General features: G+C 41.7%; 1 protein-coding gene across 1 annotated transcript in view; it reads right to left on the bottom strand.

Moving 5' to 3' along the window:
- Window positions 1–8,368: 8,368 nt before the first annotated feature.
- Window positions 8,369–23,688, bottom strand: part of LOC115199901 (spermatid perinuclear RNA-binding protein) — a 53,142-nt gene continuing 37,822 nt past the window's right edge. Inside the window, exons 12-18 of the mRNA XM_029762436.1 lie at window positions 22,989–23,191; window positions 22,468–22,632; window positions 22,009–22,143; window positions 12,979–13,119; window positions 12,708–12,834; window positions 12,556–12,606; window positions 8,369–8,767 (exon numbers count right to left, since the gene is read on the bottom strand). Coding sequence (XP_029618296.1) covers window positions 8,679–8,767; window positions 12,556–12,606; window positions 12,708–12,834; window positions 12,979–13,119; window positions 22,009–22,143; window positions 22,468–22,632; window positions 22,989–23,191 — 911 coding nt within the window. The 3' untranslated portion in view covers window positions 8,369–8,678. The remainder of the gene's footprint in view (window positions 8,768–12,555; window positions 12,607–12,707; window positions 12,835–12,978; window positions 13,120–22,008; window positions 22,144–22,467; window positions 22,633–22,988; window positions 23,192–23,688) is intronic.

Genomic DNA, 23,688 nt, shown 5'->3' with positions numbered 1-23,688 from the left:
TTCCCACTTTAACTGTATGTACAGTATCAGTCAAGAGTTTGGACACACCTACTAATTTCAGGGTTTTTCTTTTTTTGTACTATTTTCCATATTGTAAGATAATAGTGATGACATCAAAACTATGAAATTATACATATGGAATCATGTAGGAACCAAAAAAGTGTTAAACATATCAAAAATGTAATGCATTTCAATTAACAGGTGTGCCTTGTTGAAAGGTAATTTGTGGAATTTCTTTCCTTCTTAATGTGTTTGATCCAATCAGTTGTGTTGTGACAAGGTAGGGGTGGTATACAGAAGACAGCCCTATTTGGTAAAAGACCAAGTCCATATTATGGCATGATCAGCTCAAATAAGCTGAGAAATGACAGTCCATCATTACTTTATGACACGAAGGTCAGTCAATCTGGAAAATGTCAACAACTTTTCAAAATGTGTAGTTGTAAAAACCATCAAGCGCTATGCTGGAACTGGCTCTCATGACCCAGAGTTACCTCTGCTGCAGAGGACAAGTTCATTAGAGTTACCAGCCTCAGGTTGCAGCCCAAATAAATGCCTCAGAGTTCAAGTAACATTTCAGAGACTGTGAGAATCCGTTTTTTCCACATTGTTACATTACAGCCTTATTCTAAAAGTGTTTAAATAGTTTTTCCCCCCTCATCAATCAACACACAATACCCCATAATGACAAAGCAAAAACAGGTTTTTGGAAATGTTTGTATTAAAATGTATTAAAAATAAAACTCTGAAATAACTTATTTACATAAGTGTATATTACATAAATGTATATTTACACTGTATATACATCTAGTTATGGTCAGACTATTTTGTGACCACTGATCTTAAAGGAATGGATTTGTACAGCATACCCAACTTGTGCGCCAAAATGTACCTTCATCTATCCAGTCTATATCATCAGTAGTCACAGACCAAAGGAGATAAAATATATACATTTTTATTTATTGGGAGAGTCACAGGTTGAAGGTAGGATGGCAAACCGCAGCAAAGCTACCACCACTAATGCAATTGGCATGTGTCAGTGTTGCGGAACTGTACACTACTTCCTGCTTGGCTCACACTGCAAAAAATACCAGCAGATCCATCTGATATGATCCTGTGTGTGTATGTAGGATCAAATGAGTTTACCATTCCTCCGTGTCAGGCAGTCGCTTGTCAGTCCAGTCGTTGCTGTTGCAACTAAAGCTTATTTTGTTTCCCATTCGGGGTGAACGTCAGGGCAAGCTTTTAAAGTGGGTAAGGCTGGAAGCAACGGGCTCTAGTTGCTACTGTGGAGAGCTTGACTCCAGATGATAAGAGGCCTATAAAACAGACATTTGGATGAATGGATTCAAGTCCAAGAGCAGTAATCACTAAATAACAGGTATAGTCAACGCTTTATTAATTAATAGATTGAGCTGACACTCATAAGACGTTAGACATAGTTGAGTGCAATAAGACACATTCACAAAAAGGTCAGAATGGAGAATGACCGGAAAATGACAAATAATTGAACGAGTGGGTATAACAGAAAGCTGCCATTGTGAAGGAATGTTCAGGTTTCGGAAATAGTTGTGTTGTGCTTTACAAAAAAAGAGATTCCTACAGAGATAAAGAGAAAACGTAAACAAACAAAAAAAATCAATCAAGTCCATCTGAATATTGCTCTAAGAAAATAATCGATTGAATGTGTAATACCATAAGAACACTACATAGATGTGTGTGCATATTTAAAACAAACTTTGGTTATACATTCTACCCGGAATTGTATATTCAATACCAGCAGGATTTGATCAAGTTCAGGTAATGCCATAAACCACAACAAACAGGATCTAAGACTCTCTGGCGAAAGATGCATTACTTGCAGGCACTGCCTGCCCTCCAGGACATCTGCAGCACCTGGTGTCACAGGAAGGCCAAGAAGATCATCAAGGACCTCACCTGCCCGAGCCACGGCCTGTTCATCACGCTACCATCTTGAAGGTGGAGATGGGGCCTCACCAGTGGCGCAGCGGTCTAAGGCACTGCAGTGCTTGAGGCATCACCACAGATCTGGGTTCAATCCCGGGCTGTGTCGCAGCCGACAGCGACCGGGAGACCCATGAGGCGACGCACAATTGGCCCAGCGTTGTCCGGGTAAGGGAAGGTTTTGGCCGGCCGGGATGTCCTTGTCCCATGGCGCCCTAGCGACTCCCGTGGCAGGCCAGGCGCACGCATGCCGACATGGTCTCCAGTTGAATGGTGTTTCCTCCGACACATTGGTGCGGCTGGCTTCCAGTTAAGCGAGCAGTGTGTGAAAAAGCAGTGCGGCTTGGAAGGGTCGTGTTTCGGAGGACGCATGGCTCTCGACCTTTGCCTCTCCCGAGTACGTACGGGAGTTGCAGTGATGGGATAAGACTATAACTACCAATTGAATAACCCAAAATTGGGGAGAAAAAGGGGTAAAATAAAACAAACTAAAAAAAGAAGGTGGAGATAGTATAGCTGCATCAAAACAGCTGAAAAACAGCTTCCATCTCCAGGCCATCAGACTGTTAAACAGTCACCACTAGCCGGCCCTGAACCTTAGAGAATGTTGCCCTATGTAAATAGAGTCATTGAAGAGTGGTCACTTGAATAACGTTTACATACTGTTTTAATCACTTCATATGTATATTCTGTATTCTAGTCATTGAACACTGGTCACTTGAATAATGTTTACATACTGTTTTACTCACTCATATGTACAGTTGAAGTCAGAAGTTTGGAGTTTGGAGTCATTAAAACTCGTTTTTCAACCACTCCACAAGTTTCTTGTCAACAAACTATAGTTTTGGCAAGTCGGTTAGGTCATCTACTTTGTGCATGTCACAATTCCAGTGGGTCAGAAGTTTACATACACTAAATTGACTGTGCCTTTAAACAGTTTGGAAAATTCAAGAAAATTGTTTCATGGCTATCAGAAGCTTCTGATAGGCTAATTAACATAATTTGAGTCACTTGGAGGTGTACCTGTGGATGTATTTCAAGGCCTACCTTCAAACTCAGTGCCTATTTGCTTGACATCGTGGGAAAATCAATAGAAATCAGCCAAGACCTCAGGAAAAAAAAATTGGAGACCTCCACAAGTCTGGTTCATCCTTGGGAGTAATTTCCAAATGCCTGAAGGTACCACGTTCATCTATACAAACAACAGTACGCAAGTATAAACACCATGGGACATTGCAGCCGTCATACCGCTCAGGAAGGAGACGCATTCTGTCTCCTAGAGATTAACGTACTTTGGTGTGAAAAGTGCAAATCAATCCCAGAACAAAAGCAAAGGACCTTGTGAAGATGCTGGAGGAAACAGGTACAAAAGTATCTATATCCACAGTAAAACGAGTCCTATATGGACATAACCTGAAAGGCCCAGTCAGCAAGGAAGAAGCCACTGCTCCAAAATCGCCATAAGAAAGCCAGACTACAGTTTGCAACTGCACATGGGGACAAAGATAATACTTTTTGGAGAAACGCCCTCTGGTCTGATGAAACAAAAATAGAACTGTTTGGCCATAATGACCATCGCTATGTTTGGAGGAAAAATGGGGAGGCTTGTAAGCCGAAGAACACCATCCCAACCGTGAAACACGAGGGTGGCAGCATCATGTTGTGGGGGTGCTTTGCTGCAGGAGGGACTGGTGCACTTCACAAAATAGATGGCATCATGAGGAAGGAAAAGTATGTGAATATATTGAAGCAACATCTCAAGACATCAGTCAGGAAGTTAAAGCTTGGTCGCAAATGGGTCTTCCAAACGGACAATGACCCCAAGCACACTTCCAAAGTTGTGACAAAATGGCTTAAGGACAACAAAGTCAAGGTATTGGGAGTGGCCAGCACAAAGCCCTGACCTCAATCCCATAGAAAATTTGTGGGCAGAACTGAAAAAGCATGTGCGAGCAAGTAGGCCTACAAACCTGACTCAGTTACACCAGCTCTGTCAGGAGGAATATGCCAGAATTCACCCAACTTATTGTGGGAAGCTTATGGAAGGCTACCGAAACGTTTGACCCAAGTTAAACAATTTAAAGGCAATGCTACCAAATACTAATTGAGTGTATGTAAACTGCTGACCCACTGGGAATGTGATAAAAGAAAAGCTGAAATCATTCATTCTCTCTAATATTATTCTGACATTTCACATTCTTAAAATAAACTGGTGATCCTAACTGACCCAAGACAGGGAATTTGTACTAGGATAAAATGTAATGAATTGTGAAAAACTGAGTTTAAATGTATGTGTATGTAAACCTCTGACTTCAACTGTATATACTGTATTCTAGTCATTGAACACTGGTCACTTTAATAATATTTACATACTGTTTTACCTACATTATATGCATATACTGTATTCTAGTCACGGCTCATCCTATATAACTACTGCTGTACACACCTTTCCTATTCATATACTGTCCATACTGTCTTTACACACCATTATATGTATATATATTTACATACATCAGTGGAGGCTGCTGAGAGGACAGCTCATAATAATGGCTGGAATGGAGTTTAATGGAGTGAATGGAATGGTATCAAACATATGAAAACCATGTTTTTTTTATACCATTCACTCCATTCCAGCCATTATTATGAGCTGTCCTCCCCTCAGCAGCCTCCACTGATATACACTTTAAATACAGTGCATTCGGAAAGTATTCAGACCCCTTGATTTTTTAAAAACATTTTGTTACGTTACAGCCTTATCCTAAAATTTATTAAATGTTTTATTATAAATCTACACACAATATCCCATAATAACAACACTTTTAGCAAATGTCTTTAAATAAAAAAGGAAATATCACATTCACATAAGTATTCAGACCATTTACTCAGTACTTTGTTGAAGCACTTTTGGCAGCGATTACAGCATCAAGTCTTCTTGGGTATGATGTTACAAGCCTGGCACATCTGTATTTGGGGAGTTTCTCCCATTCTTCTCTGCAGATCCTCTCAAGCTCTGTCAGGTTGGATGGGGAGCATTGCGGCACAGATATTTTCAGGTCTTTCCAGAGATGTCCGATAGGGTTCAAGCCGGGCTCTGGCTAGGCCACTCAAGGACATTGAGACTTGTCCCGAAGCCACTCCTGCTTTGTCTTGGCTGTGTGCTTAGGGTCATTGTCCTGTTAGAAGGTGGACCTTGGCCCCAGTCTGGAGGTCCTCAGCGCTTTGGAGCAGGTTTTCATCAAGGATCTCTCTGTACTTTGCTCCATTCATCTTTGCCTCAAGCCTGACTGGTCTCCCAATCCCTGCTGCTGAAAAACATCCCCACAGCATGATGGTGCCACCACTATGCTTCACCGTAGGGATGGTGCCTGGGTTCCTCCAGACGTGACGCTTGGCATTCAGCTCAAAGAGTTCTATCTTGGTTTCATCAGAGCAAAGAATCTTGTTTCTCATGGTTTAAGAGTCCTTTAGGTGCCTTTTGGCATACTCCAAGCGGGCTGTCGTATGCCTTTTACTGAGGAGTGGCTTCCGTCTGGCCACTCAACCATAAAGGCCTGATTGGTAGAGGGCTGCAGAGATGGTTGTCCTTCTGGAAGCTTCTCCAATCTCCACAGAGGAACTCTGAAAGGGTGACCATCGGGTTCTTGGTCACTTCCCTGACCGAGGCCCTTCTTCCCCAATTGCTCAGTTTGGCCGGGCGGCCAGCTCTAGGAAGTCTCAGTGGTTCCAAACTTCTTCCATTTAAGAATGATGGAGGCCACTGTGTTCTTGGGGACCTTCAATGCTGCAGAAATGTTTTGCTACCCTTCCCTAGATCGGTGCCTCGACACAATCCTGTCTAGGAGGTCTACAGACAATTCGTTCAATCTCATGGCTTGGTTTTTGCTCTGAAATGCACTGTCAACTGTGGGACTTTATATAGACAGGTGTGTGCCTTTCCAAATCATGTCCAATCAATTGAATTTACCACAGGTGGACTCCAATCAAGTTGTAGAAACATCAAGGAAGATAAATGGAAACAAGATGCATCTGAGCTCAATTTCGAGTCTCATAGCAAAGGGTCTGAATACTTACGTAAATAAGGTATCTGTTTTTTATATTTTATAAATTCTTGAAAAATTCCAAAAACCTGTTTTTGCTTTGTCATTATGGGGTATTGTGTGTAGGTTGATGAGGGGGAAAAATGATTTAATACATTTTTGAATAAGGCTGTAATGTAACAAAATGTGGAAAAAGTCACGAATGCACTGTATGTACATATTTAGATTCCGGTTTCTGACATTTCTTAATTATGTGTCTATTAATTTTTATTATTATTGCTAGGCATTACTGCACTGTTGGAGCTAGAAACACAAGCATTTCGCTGCACCTGCAATAACATCTGCAAATCTGTGTACGCGACCAATAAACTTTGACTTGGATATGAGAAAAGTTGAAAGGTACATTCACGTTTTGCACACTGTTACAGGATTGTGTATGTGTGTGTGTGTGTGTTGGAAACGGAGATAAATTGAGAGCGCTATTACTTTCTAGGTTGTATACATAATTCCAGATGTCAATGTGCTGCCCTGAGTGGAGTATTGCTATTAACTGCTGCTAGGAGATTTTGAAAACATTACAGTGGACTAGGATGAGTCTACTCTCTGCTTACACCGTTAAATTTGGAATTAAATACAAAACAGACTTGTTTCTACTGTACAGTACGTACAAATGATACATGCAAATTAACTTCTATATATAATGCTGTGTATATTGTATACAAAGGTGCTTGATATAAATGTATTTACATTGTGGTAAAATACGCATGAATTGACATAAATACAAATCATATCCTTATTGGGTTAAACATAATAAAAAAACACACCCATAATTACACAAATATTGTATATAGATACATACACCTGAGTATACAAAACATTAAGGACACCTGCTCTTTCCATGACATAGACTAAACAGGTGAATCCAGGTGAAAGCTATGATCCCTCACTGATGTCACTTGTTAAATCCACTTCAAATCAGTGTAGATGAAAGGGAGAAGGACTTTCAAGCCTTGAGACATAAATTGTATGTGTGCCATTCAGAGGGTGAATGTGCCAGACAAAAGATTTAAGTGCCTTTGAACAGGGTATGGTAGTAGGTGCCAGGCGCACCGGTTTGTGTCAAGAACTGCAAACCTGCGGGGGTTTTCACGCTCAACAGTTTCCCGTGTGTATCAAGATTGGTCCACCACCCAAAGAACATCCAGCTAATTTGACAACAGTGGGAAGCATTGGAGTCAACATAGGCCAGCATCCCTGTGGAAGGCTCTAGACACCTTGTAGTCCATGCCCTGACGAATTGAGGCTGTTCTGAGGGCAAAAGGGGAGGGTGCAACTCAATATTAGGAAGGTGTTCTTAATGTTTGGTATACTCAGTGTATATCACATGAATATTGATTGCAGTGTTGTGCCAATCCATTTCCACTATTTCCAAGTAGATTTGAAGCTAAAGTCAAGTATTGCAACATATTCGGAAATAATGTATTGTAATAATGTATAATGTATTGCTTCTTCTTGGATTGATGTATGCTCAGAGATGGGTTCCGATTTTCCAACCTAGTGTGCACTTGCACAGTTCATGAGAAGGGTGGAGGTGGAGGATCTGGACACAGTCTTAAAGGTATACTTTGTGATTTTGGCAATGAGGCCTTTTATCTACTTCCCCAGAGTCAGATAAACATGGTATTCACGAGTGTATGTCTCCGTGTCTAGTACGAAGGAAGATAGAGGTAGTGTCAAGTATGGGTAGCTGCATCCCAATATGAGGGCGGCTTATGGTAGAGAAAGGAACATTAAATTATCTGGCAACAGCTCTGGTGGACATTCCTGCAGTCAGCATGCCAATTGCAGCTCCCTCTAAACTTGAGACATCTGTGGCATTGTGTTGTGTGACAAAACTGCACATTTTACAGAAATTTTGTCCCTAGTACAGTGTTCACCTGTGTAATGATCATGCTGTTTAATCAGCTTCTTCATATGCCACACCTATCAGGTGGATGGATTATCTTGCCAAAAGAGAAATGCTCACTAACAGGGATGTAAACAAATTTGTGAACAACATTTGAGAGAAATACGTTTTTTGTGTGTATGGAAAAATGTCTGGGCTATTTTATTTCAGCTCATGAAACGTGGAACCAACACTTTACATGTTGCGTTTGTTTTTCTTCAGTTTATATGTTACACATTTGCAAAACATTTGATATGTTACGAATTTACCAAATGTATGATATGTTACAAATTCTTGCTAGATGGCTAACGCTAGGCTAGTGGTTAGGGTTAAGGTTAAGTTTAGGAGTTAGGTTAAAACGTTAGGGTTAAGGGAAGGGTTAGCTAAAGGGTTAAAGTTAGGGTTAGCTAAAAGGGTTAAGATTAGGGGAATGGTTAGCTAACATATTTGTAGTTGAAAAGTTGCTAATTAACAAAAAATGCTGAAGTTGTTCGTGATGAGATTTGAAAAAAAAATCGCAACCTTTGGGTTACTAGATGTTCATACTGGACACAGACATAAAAATTATAACCACAAAGTACATAAAAGGCCTCATTGCAAAAATCAGGAAGTATCCCTTTAATAAGGAAATGAGAGCCTGGTCAGACAGGAAGCTAAGTCAAAACGCCAAGTCATCCCCTGATGGCTCTAGAGAGCAGAGGTCAAATGAGATCCCCTGCTGGCTGTTGAGGTCAGAAGAGATCCTGAGGACCGAGGTGAATTATAATAGGAGTGGCAATAGTCTGTGGCTGGTAAAAGGCACTGTCAATGTACAGGCCGCCTAAAGAGAGAGGGAGAAAGAGGTGGAGGGAGCAGAGAAAATCTGTGGTTACAGCCGTGACCTATATAAGGCAGTGTTACATAAACTAAAAGGCACATTTTGATAATGAGGTTTGATTAGGTGAAGAGTGGCAGAGGATTGTGGTGGATATGAAAAAGTGGTGACTTGGGTCTAGCTGTGAATTTCAGAATGCTATGCAAGTCAAGTACTGGTGCTCAACTGATGGATAATATATGATAAAAACACATTTTAAATGTATAATGTCTAAACATATATCTCAAAATAAGACAAACAAATCAAGTAACCAATTAAACTTATTAAGTATTTTGTTCTTAATCTATAACAAACATTTGTGAACAATCAATATCCAATGAACAAGATTAACGTCACTGTGTTTCAATCATTCAAGTATTTTTGTACCTATAAAAATATACATCATACTAAAATAAAATCATGTCTTTTTTTTCAAGGTTCTCTGTCTGAGTTGTACACATGGGGGTGAACAGCCATCCTAAAATGGGTAGTAGTGGCAGAAAACAGGAGAGGCTGGGGACAATCTCATGACAGGGAACATTACTGAAGGCATCCTCTAGAGAAAACCTACAATTTTTTTTTACAAATTGTACAATCTACCCATTCAAATGAAACTTAGAACATACAGTACCAGTCAAAAGTTTACTCATCTACTCATTCAAGTGTTTTTCTTTATTTTGACTATTTTCTACATTGTAGAATAATAGAAGACATCAAACCTATCAAACAACACATATGGAATCATGTATAGTTGAAGTCGGAAGTTTACATACACCTCAGCCAAAAACACAATTTTTCACAATTCCTGACATTTAATCCTAGTAAATATTCCCTGTCTTAGGTCAGTTAGGATCACCAGTTTATTTTAAGAATGTGAAATGTCAGAATAATAGTAGAGAATGATATATTTCAGCTTTTATTTCTTTCATCACATTCCCAGTGGGTCAGAAGTTTACATACACTCAATTAGTATTTGGTAGCATTGCCTTTAAATTGCTTAACTTGGGTCAAATGTTTCGGGTAGCCTTCCACAAGCTTCCCACAATAAGTTGGGTGACTTTTGGCACATTCCTCCTGGCAGAGCTGGTGTAACTGAGTCAGGATTGTAGGCCTCCTTGCTCACACACGCTTTTTCAGTTCTGCCCACAAATTGTCTATAGGGTTGAGGTCAGAGCTTTGTGATGGCCACTCCAATACCTTGACTTTGTTGTCCTTAAGCCATTTTGCCACAACTTTGGAAGTATGCCTGGGGTCATTGTTCATTTGGAAGACCCATTTGTGACCAAGCTTTAACTTCCTGACTGATGTCTTGAGATGTTGCTTCAATATATTCACATTATTTTCCTTTCTCATGATGCCATCTATTTTGTGAAGTGCACCAGGCCCTTCTGCAGCAAAGCACCCCCACAACATGATGCTGCCACCCCTGTGTTTCACGGTTGGGATGGTGTTCTTCAGCTTGCAAGCCTCCCCCTTTTTCCTCCAAACATATCAATGGTCATTATGGCCAAACAGTTCTATTTTTGTTTCATCAGACCAGAGGACATTTCTCCAAAAAGTACAATCTTTGTCCCCATGTACAGTTGCAAACCGTAGTCTGGCTTTCTTATGGCGGTTTTGGAGCCGTGGCTTCTTCCTTACTGAGCGGCCTTTCAGGTTATGTCGATATAGGACTCGTTTTACTGTGGATATAGATACTTTTGTACCGGTTTCCTCCAGCATCTTCACAAGGTCCTTTGTTGTTGTTCTGGGATTGATTTGCACTTTTCACACCAAAGTACGTTCATCTCTAGGAGACAGAAGGTGTCTCCATCCTGAGTGGTATGACGGCTGCGTGGTCCCATCGTGTTTATACTTGCCTACTATTGTTTGTACAGATGAACGTGGTACATTCAGGCGTTTGGAAATTGCTCCCAAGGATGAACCAGACTTGTGGAGGTCTTGGCTGATTTCTTTAGATTTTTCCATGATGTCAAGCAAAGAGGCACTGAGCTTCTGATTTTTCCTATCAGAAGCTTCTAAAGCCATGACATCCTTTTCTGGAATTTTTCCAAGCTGTTTAAAGGCACAGTCAACAAGTGTATGTAAACTTCTGACCCACTGGAATTGTGATACAGTGAATTACAAGTGAAATAATCTGTCTAAACAATTGTTGGAAAATTACTTGTGTCATGCACAAAGTAGATGACCTAACCGACTTGCCAAAACTATAGGTTTGTTAACAAGAAATTTATGGAGTGGTTGAAAAACGAGTTTTAATGACGCCAACCTAAGTTTATGTAAACTTCTGACTTCAACTGTAGTAACCAGAAAAGTTGCATGAACTAACTGTGTACAATAATGGTGTTTAAAATGACTTTTGAATGACTACCCCATAGCTGTACCCCACATGCACCATTTTCTGTAAGGTCCCTCATTTGGGGCGGCAGGTAGCCAAGTGATTAGAGCGTTGGGCCAGTAACCGAAAGGTTGCTAGATCGAATTCCCGAGTTGACAGAGAGGAAGGAAACTGCTGAGGGATTTCACCATGATACCAATGGTGATTTAAACAGTTAAATGGGTGTGATAAGATAAAACTAAGGATGGATCTACAATACTCCACAATACTAACCTAAATGACAAAGTGAAAAGGAAGCCTGTACAGAACAATACTGCAAAGAATGGGGCAAAGAAATTAACTTTTTGGCCTGAATACAAAGCATTATGTTTGGGGCAAATCCAACAAAACACATCACTGAGTACCACTCTTCATATTTTCAAGCATGGTGGTGGCTGCATCATCTTATAGGTATGCTTGTCATTGGCAAGGACTAGGAAGTTTGAACATTGAATGTTCCTGAGAGGCCTAGTTACAGTTGACTTAAAAATCAGCTTGAAAACCTATGGCAAGGCTTGAAAATGGCTACCAACTTGACAGAGCTTGAAGAATCCAGGTTTGCAAAGCTCTTATACTTAGAGACCCAGAAAGACTCACAGCTGTAATTGCTGCCAAAGCTAATATGTATTGACTCAGGGGGTTGACAGAGTATTTTGTGTATATTTTTGATTTAAAAAAAAAAGCCAATTACATAAATTTTAATCCCAATTTGTAACGTATCAAAATGTGAAAAAAGTCAAGGGGTGTGAATACTTTCTGAAGGCACTCACATTTGACTGTTCGGCGTCTGAGCACCCTCACTAAGAAATCAGGAAAGCAGAAAATGGCGAGGTGGAAAAGTAAGTGCATGCGGGGCCTCCCGAGTGGCGCAGTGGTCTAAGGCACTGCATCGCAGTGCTTGAGGCATCACTACAGACCCGGGTTCGATCCCAGGCTGTCTCACAACTGGCTGTGACCGGGAGTCCCATAGGGCGGCCCACAATTGGCCCAGCGTCGTCCGGGTTAGGGGAGAGTTTGGCCGGGGGGGAATACTTTGCTCATCGCGCTCTAGTGACTCCTTGTGGTGGGCCAGGTGCCTGCAGGCTGACTTCGGTCGTCAGTTGAACGGTGTTTCCTCCTACACATTGGTGGGACTGGCTTCCGGGTTAAGCAGGCGGGTGTTAAGAATCGTGGTTTGGCGGTTCATATTTCGGAGGAAGGATGACTAGACCTTTGCCTCTCCCGAGCCCGTTGGGGAGTTGCAGCGATGAGACAAGATTGCAATTGGAGTTCACAAAAAAATGAGGATATAATACAAAAAAACATTTTAAAAATGCATGCATGTGTGACACTGTCTAGTAGCTGCTGGTCCTGGCTCTGGTATGAACAATGTGCTTACCATAGGCAGGGAGGGGAGCTGCAGTACCATAACCATATGGAGCTCCATAGCCTGGAAAGAGAGGTCAGGGAACTTTAGTTAGGTTATCGCTATGTAAGCACTGCTCCTCTAACGAACACACACATTTACAAACACCAAGCCCCGGGTCTTACCTATTGGGAGGTAGCCATGGGTGGGGGGAGTGCTGATGTAGGGTGCTCTATGCATCACTGGTCTTGTTCTAGGCCTGGAATGGGCATGGGCTGGGATAGTCACGGTTGATGACACAGTTCTCTTCACCTGCAAACAAACACACACATTCGTTACGGTTATAGCATCACCTTTGCATACATTTCCATACTTTCGGACGTATGCTGCACAACTAATAATGATAGGCTCATTTGAATTCTATGGATGGGCTGAAAGTGATCTTTGTCCACCCACCAGTGTGGTGGGTCTCCTCCTCTTGTTGCGGGGGTCTTTGGAGTCAGAGAAGAGTCTCTTCAGAGCAGCCAGGGCAGCGCAAGCCTTCGCTACTTTCTTATTGGGCCCCGAGCCTCGGAACTTCTGTTTATCAACTTCCACCTGCAGTACAGTACAGACACTCATTCAGAACTACACTAGGGCCACTTGTCCTGACCTACTGGGCTCTAGTTTAGTTTCTCTTGGTCAGGTCAAAAGACTATAATAAAAGTCAAACAGGTGCTAGGCTGCTGGGTGTGTGTGCAAGTCTGTGTGTGTGTGTATATATATATATATATATATATATATATATACATACATACATACACACACAGACTTGTGTGTATATATATGCGAAGCACCGCCACAAAGAGTTATATTTTACAGCGAATGCTGCAGAAAAAGCAAACTCATTCATAGGCGACTCTTTTGTCCACACCCACACGGCTGGCACCCCCCAAATGTCTGGTGCGCCGCGCCCGCACACACACAGCTGGCTGTGTTTGTCTATAAAACATCTGTGCTGCATGCGATTAAACCAGCACAGGAAGAATGCACTTTTGTTGCCTTCCTTGTTAGAATAAAAGAGGGTTGGGCAGATTACTTGAAAAATGGACTACCTAATCCGTTTGCCTACTAATTCATGTATTGAGCAATTAAAAACGTGCACATATTCAATAACCCAGGAGAAACAAATAAACCAAAATAAATTATTTTAACCTGGTAATAATAAATGTTCTTTCAATTTGCTCCATAATATAATTATATCAATAATAAAACTAGGCCTAAAATACTTCCTTGGAATGTTAATTCAAACAGCATATGTTGGAGAGGAATTGCCTTTATTAGAGATTCTGCACAGCGGCTTGTTCTGACCGATCCCCTCAAACTTATCAGCAGCAGACAGAATCTCTCCATCGATTGGAGGAGTATTAGGCTATTGGCACCAATACGTCAAGTCTGACTGAAGCCTATTCATTTCTCTTTTATTTAACTAGGCAAGTCAGATAAGAACAAATTCTTATTTACAATGACGGCCAAGCCCGGCTAAACCCTCCCCTAACCCGGACGACGCTGGGCCAAAAGGCTAACAGTTAAAAAAATAAATAATTTAAAACGATATGAAAAGACCGAATGTGACTGACTTGACCAAGGAAAGTGTGCTGAATGACTAGCAGGCTAGATGTGAATGTTCTGAAAGATTCATTCTAATCAATCACCTGAATAATTTAAGAGCCCCCATCAGCAGGACAATAATTCTTGCTTTGTCTGAGATCAAATCAAATCTTACTAGTCACATGCGCCGAATACTTACAGTGAAATGCTTACTTACAAGGCCATAACCAACAATGCAGTTTAAAAAATATGAATAAGAAATAAAAGGAACAAGTAATTAAAGAGCAGCAGTAAAAAAACAATAGCGAGACTACATACCGTACAGAGTCAATGTGGGGGGGACCGGTTAGTCGAGGTAATTGAGGTAATATGTACATGTAGGTAGAGTTATTAAAGTGACCATGTATAGATAATAACAGAGTAGCAGCGGTGTAAAAGAGGGGGTGGAGAGGGGGATGGACAATGCAAATAGTCTGGGTAGCCATTTGATTAGATGTTCATGAGTCTTATGGCTTGGGGGTAGAAGCTGTTTAGAAGCCTCTTGGACCTAGACTTGGCGCTCCGGTACCGCTTGCCGTGCGGTAGCAGAGAGAACAGTCTAAGACTAGGGCCTTCCTCTGACACCGTCTGGTATGTAGAGGTCTTGGATGGCAGGAAGCTTGGCCCCAGTGATGTACTGGGCCGTACGCACTACCCTCTGTAGTGCCTTGTGGTCGGAGGCCGAGCAGTTGCCATACCAGGCAGTGATGCAACCAGTCAGGATGCTGCCGATGGTGCAGCTGTAAAACCTTTAGAGGATCTGAGGACCCATGCAAAATCTTTTCAGTCTCCTAAGGGGGAATATGTTTTGTCGTGCCCTCCTCACATCTGTCATGGTGTGCTTGGACCATGTTAGTTTGTTGGTGATATGGACACGCTCAACCTGCTCCACTACAGCCCCGTCGATGAGAATGGGGGCGTGCTCGGTCCTCCTTTTCCTGTAGTCCACAATCATCTCCTTTGTCTTGATCACGTTGAGGAAGAGGTTGTTGTCCTGGCACCACATGGCCAGTCTCTGACCTCCTCCCTATAGGCTGTCTCGTCGTTGTCAGGCCCACCACTGGTGTGTCATCTGCAAACTTAATGATGGTGTTGGAGTCGTACCTGGCCGTGCAATCATGAGTGAACAGGGAGTACAGGAGGGGACTGAGCACGCATCCCTGAGGGGCCCCTGTGTGAGGTTCAGCGTGGCGGATCGGTTGTTACCTACCCTTGCCACCTGGGGGCGGCCCGTCAGGAAGTCCAGGATCCAGTTGCAGAAGGAGGTGTTTAGTCCCAGGGTCCTTAGCTTAGTGATGAGCTTTGAGGGCACGATGGTGTTGAACACTGAGCTGTAGTCAAAGAATAGCACTCATATATAGGTGTTCCTTTTGTCCAGGTGGGAAAGGGCAGTGTGGAGTGCAATAGAGATTGCATCACTGTGGATCTGTTAGGGCGGTATGCAAATTGGAGAGTGTCTAGGGTTTTTGGGTATAATGGTTTTGATGTGAGCCATGACCAGCCTTTCAAAGCACTTCATAGCTACAGACATGAGTGCTACGGGTCGGTAGTCATTTAGGTTACCTTAGTGTTCTTGGGTACAGGGACTATGGTGGTCTGCTTAAAACATGTAGGTATTACAGAGTCGGACAGGGAGAGGTTGAAAATGTCAGTGAAGACACTTGCCAGTTGGTCATCGCATGCTCGCAGTACACGTCCTGGTAATCCATCTGGCTCTGCGGTCTTGTGAATGTTGACCTGTTTCAAGGTCTTACTCACATCGGCTGCGGAGAGCGTGATCATACAGTTGTCCGGAACAGCTGGTGCTCTCATCCATGTTTCAGTGTTGTTTGCCTCGAAGCGAGCCTAGAAATAGTTTAGCTCATCTAGTTGGCTCGTGTCACTGGGCAGCTCTCGGCTGTGCTTCCCTTTATGCTTCCCGATCTTCCCGGTGCGCTAAACGCCAGTGAAGACTGTTTTGATGTCTCCACATTGGATTCCATATCTCAAAATGTATGTTGGTCATCTGCCATTGTCTGCTTGACCTATAAACGGTCCATCATTCTGCTGATGTGAGCTGCTGAACAGCACACTCACACTTGAGATGCATTTATGTATGAGAAAGTGAACTTGCCATTTCCAAAAATGTTTTAAATGTAGGCCATTCATATAAAATATGTGCACGGTACTTTGTTTTAAGCATCAATTTATCAATTCAGTTCTTGTTTGCTTGCTCTAATTGCGAGATGCACCTGTCAAACTCTGCAATGTCTCGGAAAACACAGGGATGTCGTTGCGCATGAGACACGTAGGCTATTGTCAGAGAACCTTGGAGTTTGTCAAAAAACAGTAGGCTAGAATTGTTACTCTCCCACCATGCAAAAATGACGTTAATGAATAAATTCCGATTGAAATAATAAGAAATCTGATAATTGTGCATGTGACTTGATGGTGAGAGCCCAGGAATAGATTGGCATGCAGTCCCTTTAATCATTGTTACTTTGTGTCTCTAAAACCACAATGTTTCCATATGTATAGGATTTCATTTTTTTCATGGGGGGGGGGGGGGGGTAGAATTACAATTACAGGTACAATATTAATCTTAATATTCAGTTCATACTTACCTTTTTAGAAAAAAGGTACATAACGTGCCTTCGGAAAGTATTCAGACACCTTGACGGTTTTCCACATTTTGTTAGGTTACAGCCTTACTCTAAAAATGGATTAAATTGTTTTTTTCACCCCTCATCAATCTACACACAATACCCCATAATGACAAAGAAAAAACAGGTTTAGACATTTTTTATAATTTATTAAAAATAAACTAAAATATCACATTTACATAAGTATTCAGACCCTTTACTCAGGACTTTGTTAAAGCACCTTTGGCAGTGATAACAGCCTCGTGTCTTCTTGGGTATGATGCAACAAAGCTTAGCACAGCTGTATTTCAGGAGTTTCTCCCGTTATTCTCTAAAGATCCTCTTAAGCGCTGTCAGGTTGGATGGGGAGCGTCGCTGCACAGCTATTTTTAGGTCTCTCCAGAGATGTTCAATCAGGTTCAAGTCCGGGCTCTGGCTGAGCCACTCAAGGACATTCAGAGACTTGTCCTGAAGCCACTCCTGCATTGCCTTGTTGGAAGGTGAAGCTTCACCCCAGTCTGAGGTCCTCAGCACTCTGGAGCAGGTTTTCATCAAGGATCTCTGTACTTTGCTCCATTCATCTTTGCCGCGATCCTGACTAGTCTCCCAATCCCTGCCACTGAAAAACATCCCCACAGCATGATGCTGCCACAACCATGCTTCACCGTAGGGATGGTGCCAGGTTTTCTCCAGACGTAAGCGCTTGGCATTCAGGCCAAAGAGTTCAATCTTGGTTTCATCAGACCAGAGAATCTTGTTTCTCATGGTCAGAGTCCTTTGAGTGCCTTTTGGCAAACTACAAGCGGGCTGTCATATGCCTTTTACTGAGGATTGGCTTCAGTCTGGCCACTCAACTATAAAGGCCTGATTGGTAGAGGGCTGCAGAGATGGTTGTCCTTCTGGAAACTTCTCCCATCTCCACAGAGGAACTCTGAAAGGGTGACCATTTGGTTCTTGGTCACCTCCCTGACCAAAGCCCTTCTTCCCCAAAGCCCTTCTTCCCCAGATGTGTGCCTTGACACAATCCTGTCTCGGAGCTCTACGGACAATTCCTTCAACCTCATGGCTTGGTTTTTGCTCTGACATGCCCTGTCAAATGTGGGGCTTTATATAGACAGGTGTGTGCCTTTCCAAATCATGTCCAATCAATTGAATTGACCACAGGTGGACTCCAAGTTGTAGAAACAACTCAAGGATGATTAATGGAAATAGGATGCACCTGAGCCCAATTTCGAGTCTCATAGAAAAGGGTCTGAATACTTATTTACATAAGGCATCTGTTTTTATTTAGTAAATTTGCAAAGATGTCTAAAAAACAGTTTTGGCTTTGTCATTATGGGTTATTGTGTTTAGATTGCTGAGGAAAAATGTAATATAAACATTTTAGAATAAGACTGTAACGTTACAATGTGTAAAAAGCAAGGGGTCTGAATACTTTCCGAAGGCACTGTAAATACAAAGTATTGATCATTATGACCACATTAAAGTTAAGAAAAGTAATACATTTAGTATGTAAAGGATAATAAGCAAAAGGTAGCCAACCTCCCATCCCGTTCCCTAACCCCACCCATCCAACCACCCACCTGACCACCCTGAAACCATGTTTTCCACCCCTAAAGAGCCATATCCCTGTAATGCTTAGAGAAGATCTCATGTCAAGTGTTATTGAAGTGTGGTTGCGTGTTCACCTGCCTGGTGTTGCTATAGGCCAGCAAGTGCTAACAGTCAGTATCTAAATAATGTGTGTGAAATGCTTGATAGTGTATGTGATGTAAATAGAGAGGCCTACTTTCTTGGGGACCTGAATATTGACTGGTTTTCATCGAGCTTGCCGCTCAAGAAGAAGCTTCTCACTGTAACCAGTGCCTGTAATCTGGTTAAGGTTATTAAAATCAACCTACCAGGGTGTTTACAAACACTACAGGAACAAGATCATCCATATGTATTGATCACATTTTTACTAATACTGTAGAACTTTGTTCTAAAGCTGTATCCGTACCCATTGGATGCAGTGATCACAATACAGTGGCTATATCCAGGAAAGCCAACCTTTCAAAAGCTGGACCTAAAAGAGATCATACAAAATATGTTACTGTGATATTGCCTGCTATAACTATGGCTGAGGGATTGGCATATAGTATGTTTAACAAATGATTTAAACTGGAGTCAACTCACATACAGTGCCAGTCAAAAGTTTGGACACCTACTCATTCAAGGGATTTTCTTTATTTGTACTATTTTCTACAATGTAGAATAATAGTGAAGACATCAAAACTATGAAATAACACATATGGAATCATGTAGTAACCAGAAAAGTGCTAAACAAATCAAAATATATTTGAGATTTTTCTAAGTAGCCACCCTTTACCTTGTTTTTGATAGCTTTGCACACTCTTGGCATTCTCTGAACCAGCTTCATGAGGTGGAATGCATTTCAATTGTTAAAAAGTTAATTTGTGGAATTTCTTTCCTTCTCAATGCGTTTGAGCCAATCAGTTGTGTTGTGACAAGGTAGGGTTGGTATACAAAAGATAGCCCTATTTGGTAAAAGACCAAGTCCATATTATGCCAAGAACAGCTCAAATAAGCAAAGAGAACCACTGTCCATCATATTACTTTAAGACATGAAGGTCAGTCAATGCGGAAAATGTAAAGAACTTTGAAAGTTTCTTCAAGTGCAGCCGAAAAAACAAAAAAGCGCTATGATGAAACTGGCTCTCATGAGGACCACCACAGGAAAGGAAGACCCAGAGTTACCTCTGCTGCAGAGGATAAGTTCATTAGAGTTACCAGCCTCAGATTGCAGCACAAATAAATGCTTCAGAGTTCAAGTAACAGACACATGAACTGTTGAGAGGAGACTGTGTGAATCAGGCCTTGATGGTCGAATTGCTACAAGAAAGCACTACTAATGGACACCAATAAGAAGAGGAGACATGCTGGGCCAAGAAACACGAACAATGGACATTAGACCGGTGGAAATGTCCTTTGGTCTGATGAGTGCAAATTTGAGATTTTTGGTTCCAACCGCTGTGTCATTCTGAGACGCAGAGTAGGTGAACGGATGATCTCCGCATGCGTGGTTCCCACTGTGAAGCATTGAGGAGGTGGTGTGATGGTGCTTTGCTGGTGACACTGTCTGATTTATTTAGAATTCAAGGCACACTGAACCAGCATGGCTACCACCGCATTCTTCAGTGAAACGCCATCTCATCCGGTTTTCACTTAGTGGGACTATCATTTGTTTTTAAACAGGACAATGACCCAAAACACACCTCCTGTGTAAGGGCTATTTGACCAATAAGGAGAGAGTGATGAGTGCTGCATCAGATGACCTGGCCTCCAAAATCAGCTGACCTCAACCTAATTGAGATAGTTTGGGATGAGTTGGACCGCAGAGTGAAGGAAATGCAGCCAACAAGTGCTCAGAATATGTGGGAACTCCTTCAAGACTGGTTGAGAGAATGCCAAGAGTGTGCAAAGCTGTCTTAAAGGCAAAGTGTGCCTACTTTGAAGAATCTCAAATACATTTTGATGTGCTTAACACTTTTTTGGTTACTATATGATTCCATATGTGTTATTTGATAGTTGTGATGTCTTCACTATTATTCCACAATGTAGAAAATAGTAAAAATAAAGAAAACCCTTGAATGAGTAGGTGTGTCCAAACCTTTTACTGGTACTGTATGTTCCAAGACAGACCAGATATGACCACTGTAGTCTATCAAAAGCTTTTTTCAGCTTCGAGAGATAAAACAGCCTATGAAGCTGGTGTCTGATGAGGCATTTATGATATGTAATAGTCGGAGGTTATCCGAGGATAAAAGTTTAACAAACCCACTTTGGTCCATGTGGACCAATTTGGGTAAGTAAGTCTCGAGACGGGATGTCAACCTTTTGGGAAAAACAGTTTAATATGTGTTCATCAAAGATAGGGGGCAATAGTGAGAGAACACTTGGTGGCCTCCTTAACTTTGTTTTGTTTTTACAAAAGTGAAATTAGTGCTGTATTCACATCTTTCCCAAATGAACCTTTGTGAATGGCTATGTTAATCATGTCGAGCAATAGTGGACCTAACTGACTACACATTTTAAATAAAGCTCAGGGGGAATACCGTCACATCCAGATGATTTGCCTTTATTCATGCTATCCAATGTCCTTTTGAGTTAATTGAGAGATTTGGGCTCCCAGCAAGGTGGCTAACTCGCTTGAGAGAAGAGGAATTCCTACATTTTTTGGAAAGGACTTAGTCTGGTTTGGATTTACAAATCAGAGGTGTTCAGTTCATAATAGAATAATTGATATATAAATTCCAATCGTACTTTAACAATAGCCTTTTCAAAGTCTGCTATGTATACCAGGCCTTGTTTCCTAGATTTTTCAGAGTGTTCTATTGTTTCCAGTACTTTTATATTTTCTCCAATGTATCGTACATGTAAAAAAACCTGTCTGATTATCATGCATAATATCCGACAATACCTTTTCAATTCTATGCATTTTGCGCTATGCATTTTGCGCTATGCATTTTGCGCTATGCATTTTGCATCACAACACTGAAGTGTAAGGGGCCTCCAATTTTTGTTTTATGGAGGGGCTCTTTATATTTACCACAGGTGAATTGTGGACGGGCGGATTATGCTATCCGCTGACGCGAAATAAAACAAGTTTTTTTAGTTTCAATAGAATGAATTTCCCACACTTGAATATGTTATTTACTATAGCTAAAAAATAAAAAATAAAAGTTAAACAAGTCCATTAATGCATAGTAATTATGCAATAGAAAGCCACGATAAAGCCACACATTTCAATGCATGCCACCGAAAAAAAAAAAAAAAAAAGTTGGCCTTTTATCAGATCCTAATATTTTCGCATGAACTACGTAACTGATTTCAGTAGGCATATATATTTCACACACAGATACACACTAAAGATATTCTAACCATATGAACTTATTTAATTTATGCCAAAAAACAACCATACATGATTTAAAGAAAAATCAGCAAACATACACAATTTTCTTTCACATTCTTTAATAACAGACTCATAAACACGCGATAGGCTACAGCTCGCTTCACAGCTGTTTCCCAACGAAATACAGGGAAACTCAAGGTATTTTAGCCTACAGTGCGAGGAGGGCGAGTGCGCTGAGGGCTCTGTACGCAGTGCTGGGCCCTTCGTGAAGCGCTTAGCGCAACAAAAAGCAGCTTAAGCGTGTAGGTGTGTATAAAGACTTGCCTCCATGATGAAGCGTTTGTCGTAGCTGCTGCCGGTCTCTGATAGGAGGTCGTACTTCAGGCCTCTGCGTTTCTCGTTCAGCTCCATCACTGGGTTCTTGCCCCCTGCCGTAAGGAGAGGGCCTGGGGCGCGGGACTAGGGATAATAGGAGGAAATCACTACCTCTCTATAATTTTAAGAGATGGTATTCAGTCAGTGAATCACACAAAACATATCTATTATGGACGTACACCAGTTTAACAACTATCACATATACTGTAGGCAATCACAATGAAAGCCACAGGACACAATCTGGACCTGAATATAAAGCTTTCAAATTCTGTTAAGCTTTATAATAGGTTCCCATGTTAGTGTGACAGTTGTGTGGTAACATCATGTTGTCAGTGTGATGGTTGTGTAGTTAGCTAGTGTTCGTGTGACGGTCGCGTTGTGTTGTTAGCGTGACTGTTGTGTGGATACCTCGTGCGCGTCTGTAGAGGTGACAGAGTTTCTGCTGGAGCTGGTGGACATTCTGTCGTTTCTATCACTTCTACGGTTGCGGCCCTCGCCGTCAGACCTCTCGTCAGCGCTCAGGGAGTCCAGGTCCACATCGAAGTCAGCTGGGTAACCTAGTGCCTGTAGGACCTGGAGAACAGGAGCAAGAGGAACAAAGATAGTAAAATAATATATACTGTAAGATCAAGAGGAGGAGCACTTCCTTGGTCACTGTGTGTTATCATGGTAGAGTGCACCCAATAGTTGTGTCCTATCTGCAATGTATCAATGTAATAATTCTCTCTGTGTCACAGTTCTACAATACATGTACAGATGATTCTACAACATCTTCCTTAAAAATCCACTCTTCTCCCTCAATCCAATACAATGCTTCTCTCATGTTACTGGCCTCTGCCTGTCCTAACTGCTAGTCTTCATCATCTCGTAACATGCATCCCTCCATGTATTCTTCACATGCCATTTACTGAAATAAGTTTGTTGGGTACCTTAAGTGCTACTTGTAGTTTGGCCGTCTTCTTGGAGGCACCGGAAGCCTCGTAGACAGTGCCGTGGATGTCCACAGACATGGTGAAGACTGGAGCGTGGACCGGGCCGGACTGGGACAATAGCTTGTACTGCAGACCCGGGTGGACCTGGTTCAGTCTTATCAGTGCGTTCATGGAGTGGTTCATCATGTTATTGTCCAGAACTAGGAGGAAACATGGAGACCATACAGGGTTTCAATGACATAAATTAAAAGTATATGAGATTGGGATTCTGAACAGTACTTTATAAACTCAGCAAGAAAAGAAACGTCCCTTTTTCCAGGACCCTGTCTTTCAAAGATAATTTGTAAAAAAACAAATAACTTCACAGACCTTCATTTTAAAGTGTTTAAAAAACAGTTTCCCATGCTTGTTCAATGAACCATAAACAATTAATGAACATGCACCTGTGGAACGGTCGTTAAGACACTTAGACGGTAGGCAATTAAGGTCACAGTTATAAAAACTTAGGACACTAGAGGCCTTTCTACTGACTCTGAAAAATACCAAAACGTGAACGTGCCTTAGCATGCTGCAAGGCGGCATGATGACTACAGATGTGGCAGGGCAATAAATTGCAATGTCCATACTGTGAGACGCCTAAGACAGCGCTACAGGCAGACAGAACGGACAGCTGATCGTCCTCGCAGTGGCAGACCAT

Source organism: Salmo trutta, chromosome 9 (assembly GCF_901001165.1).
Source record: "Salmo trutta chromosome 9, fSalTru1.1, whole genome shotgun sequence".
NCBI classification, from domain to species: Eukaryota; Metazoa; Chordata; class Actinopteri; order Salmoniformes; family Salmonidae; genus Salmo; species Salmo trutta.
Note: the sequence above shows the minus strand (reverse complement) of the source record. Positions and strands in the feature narration are given on the sequence as shown.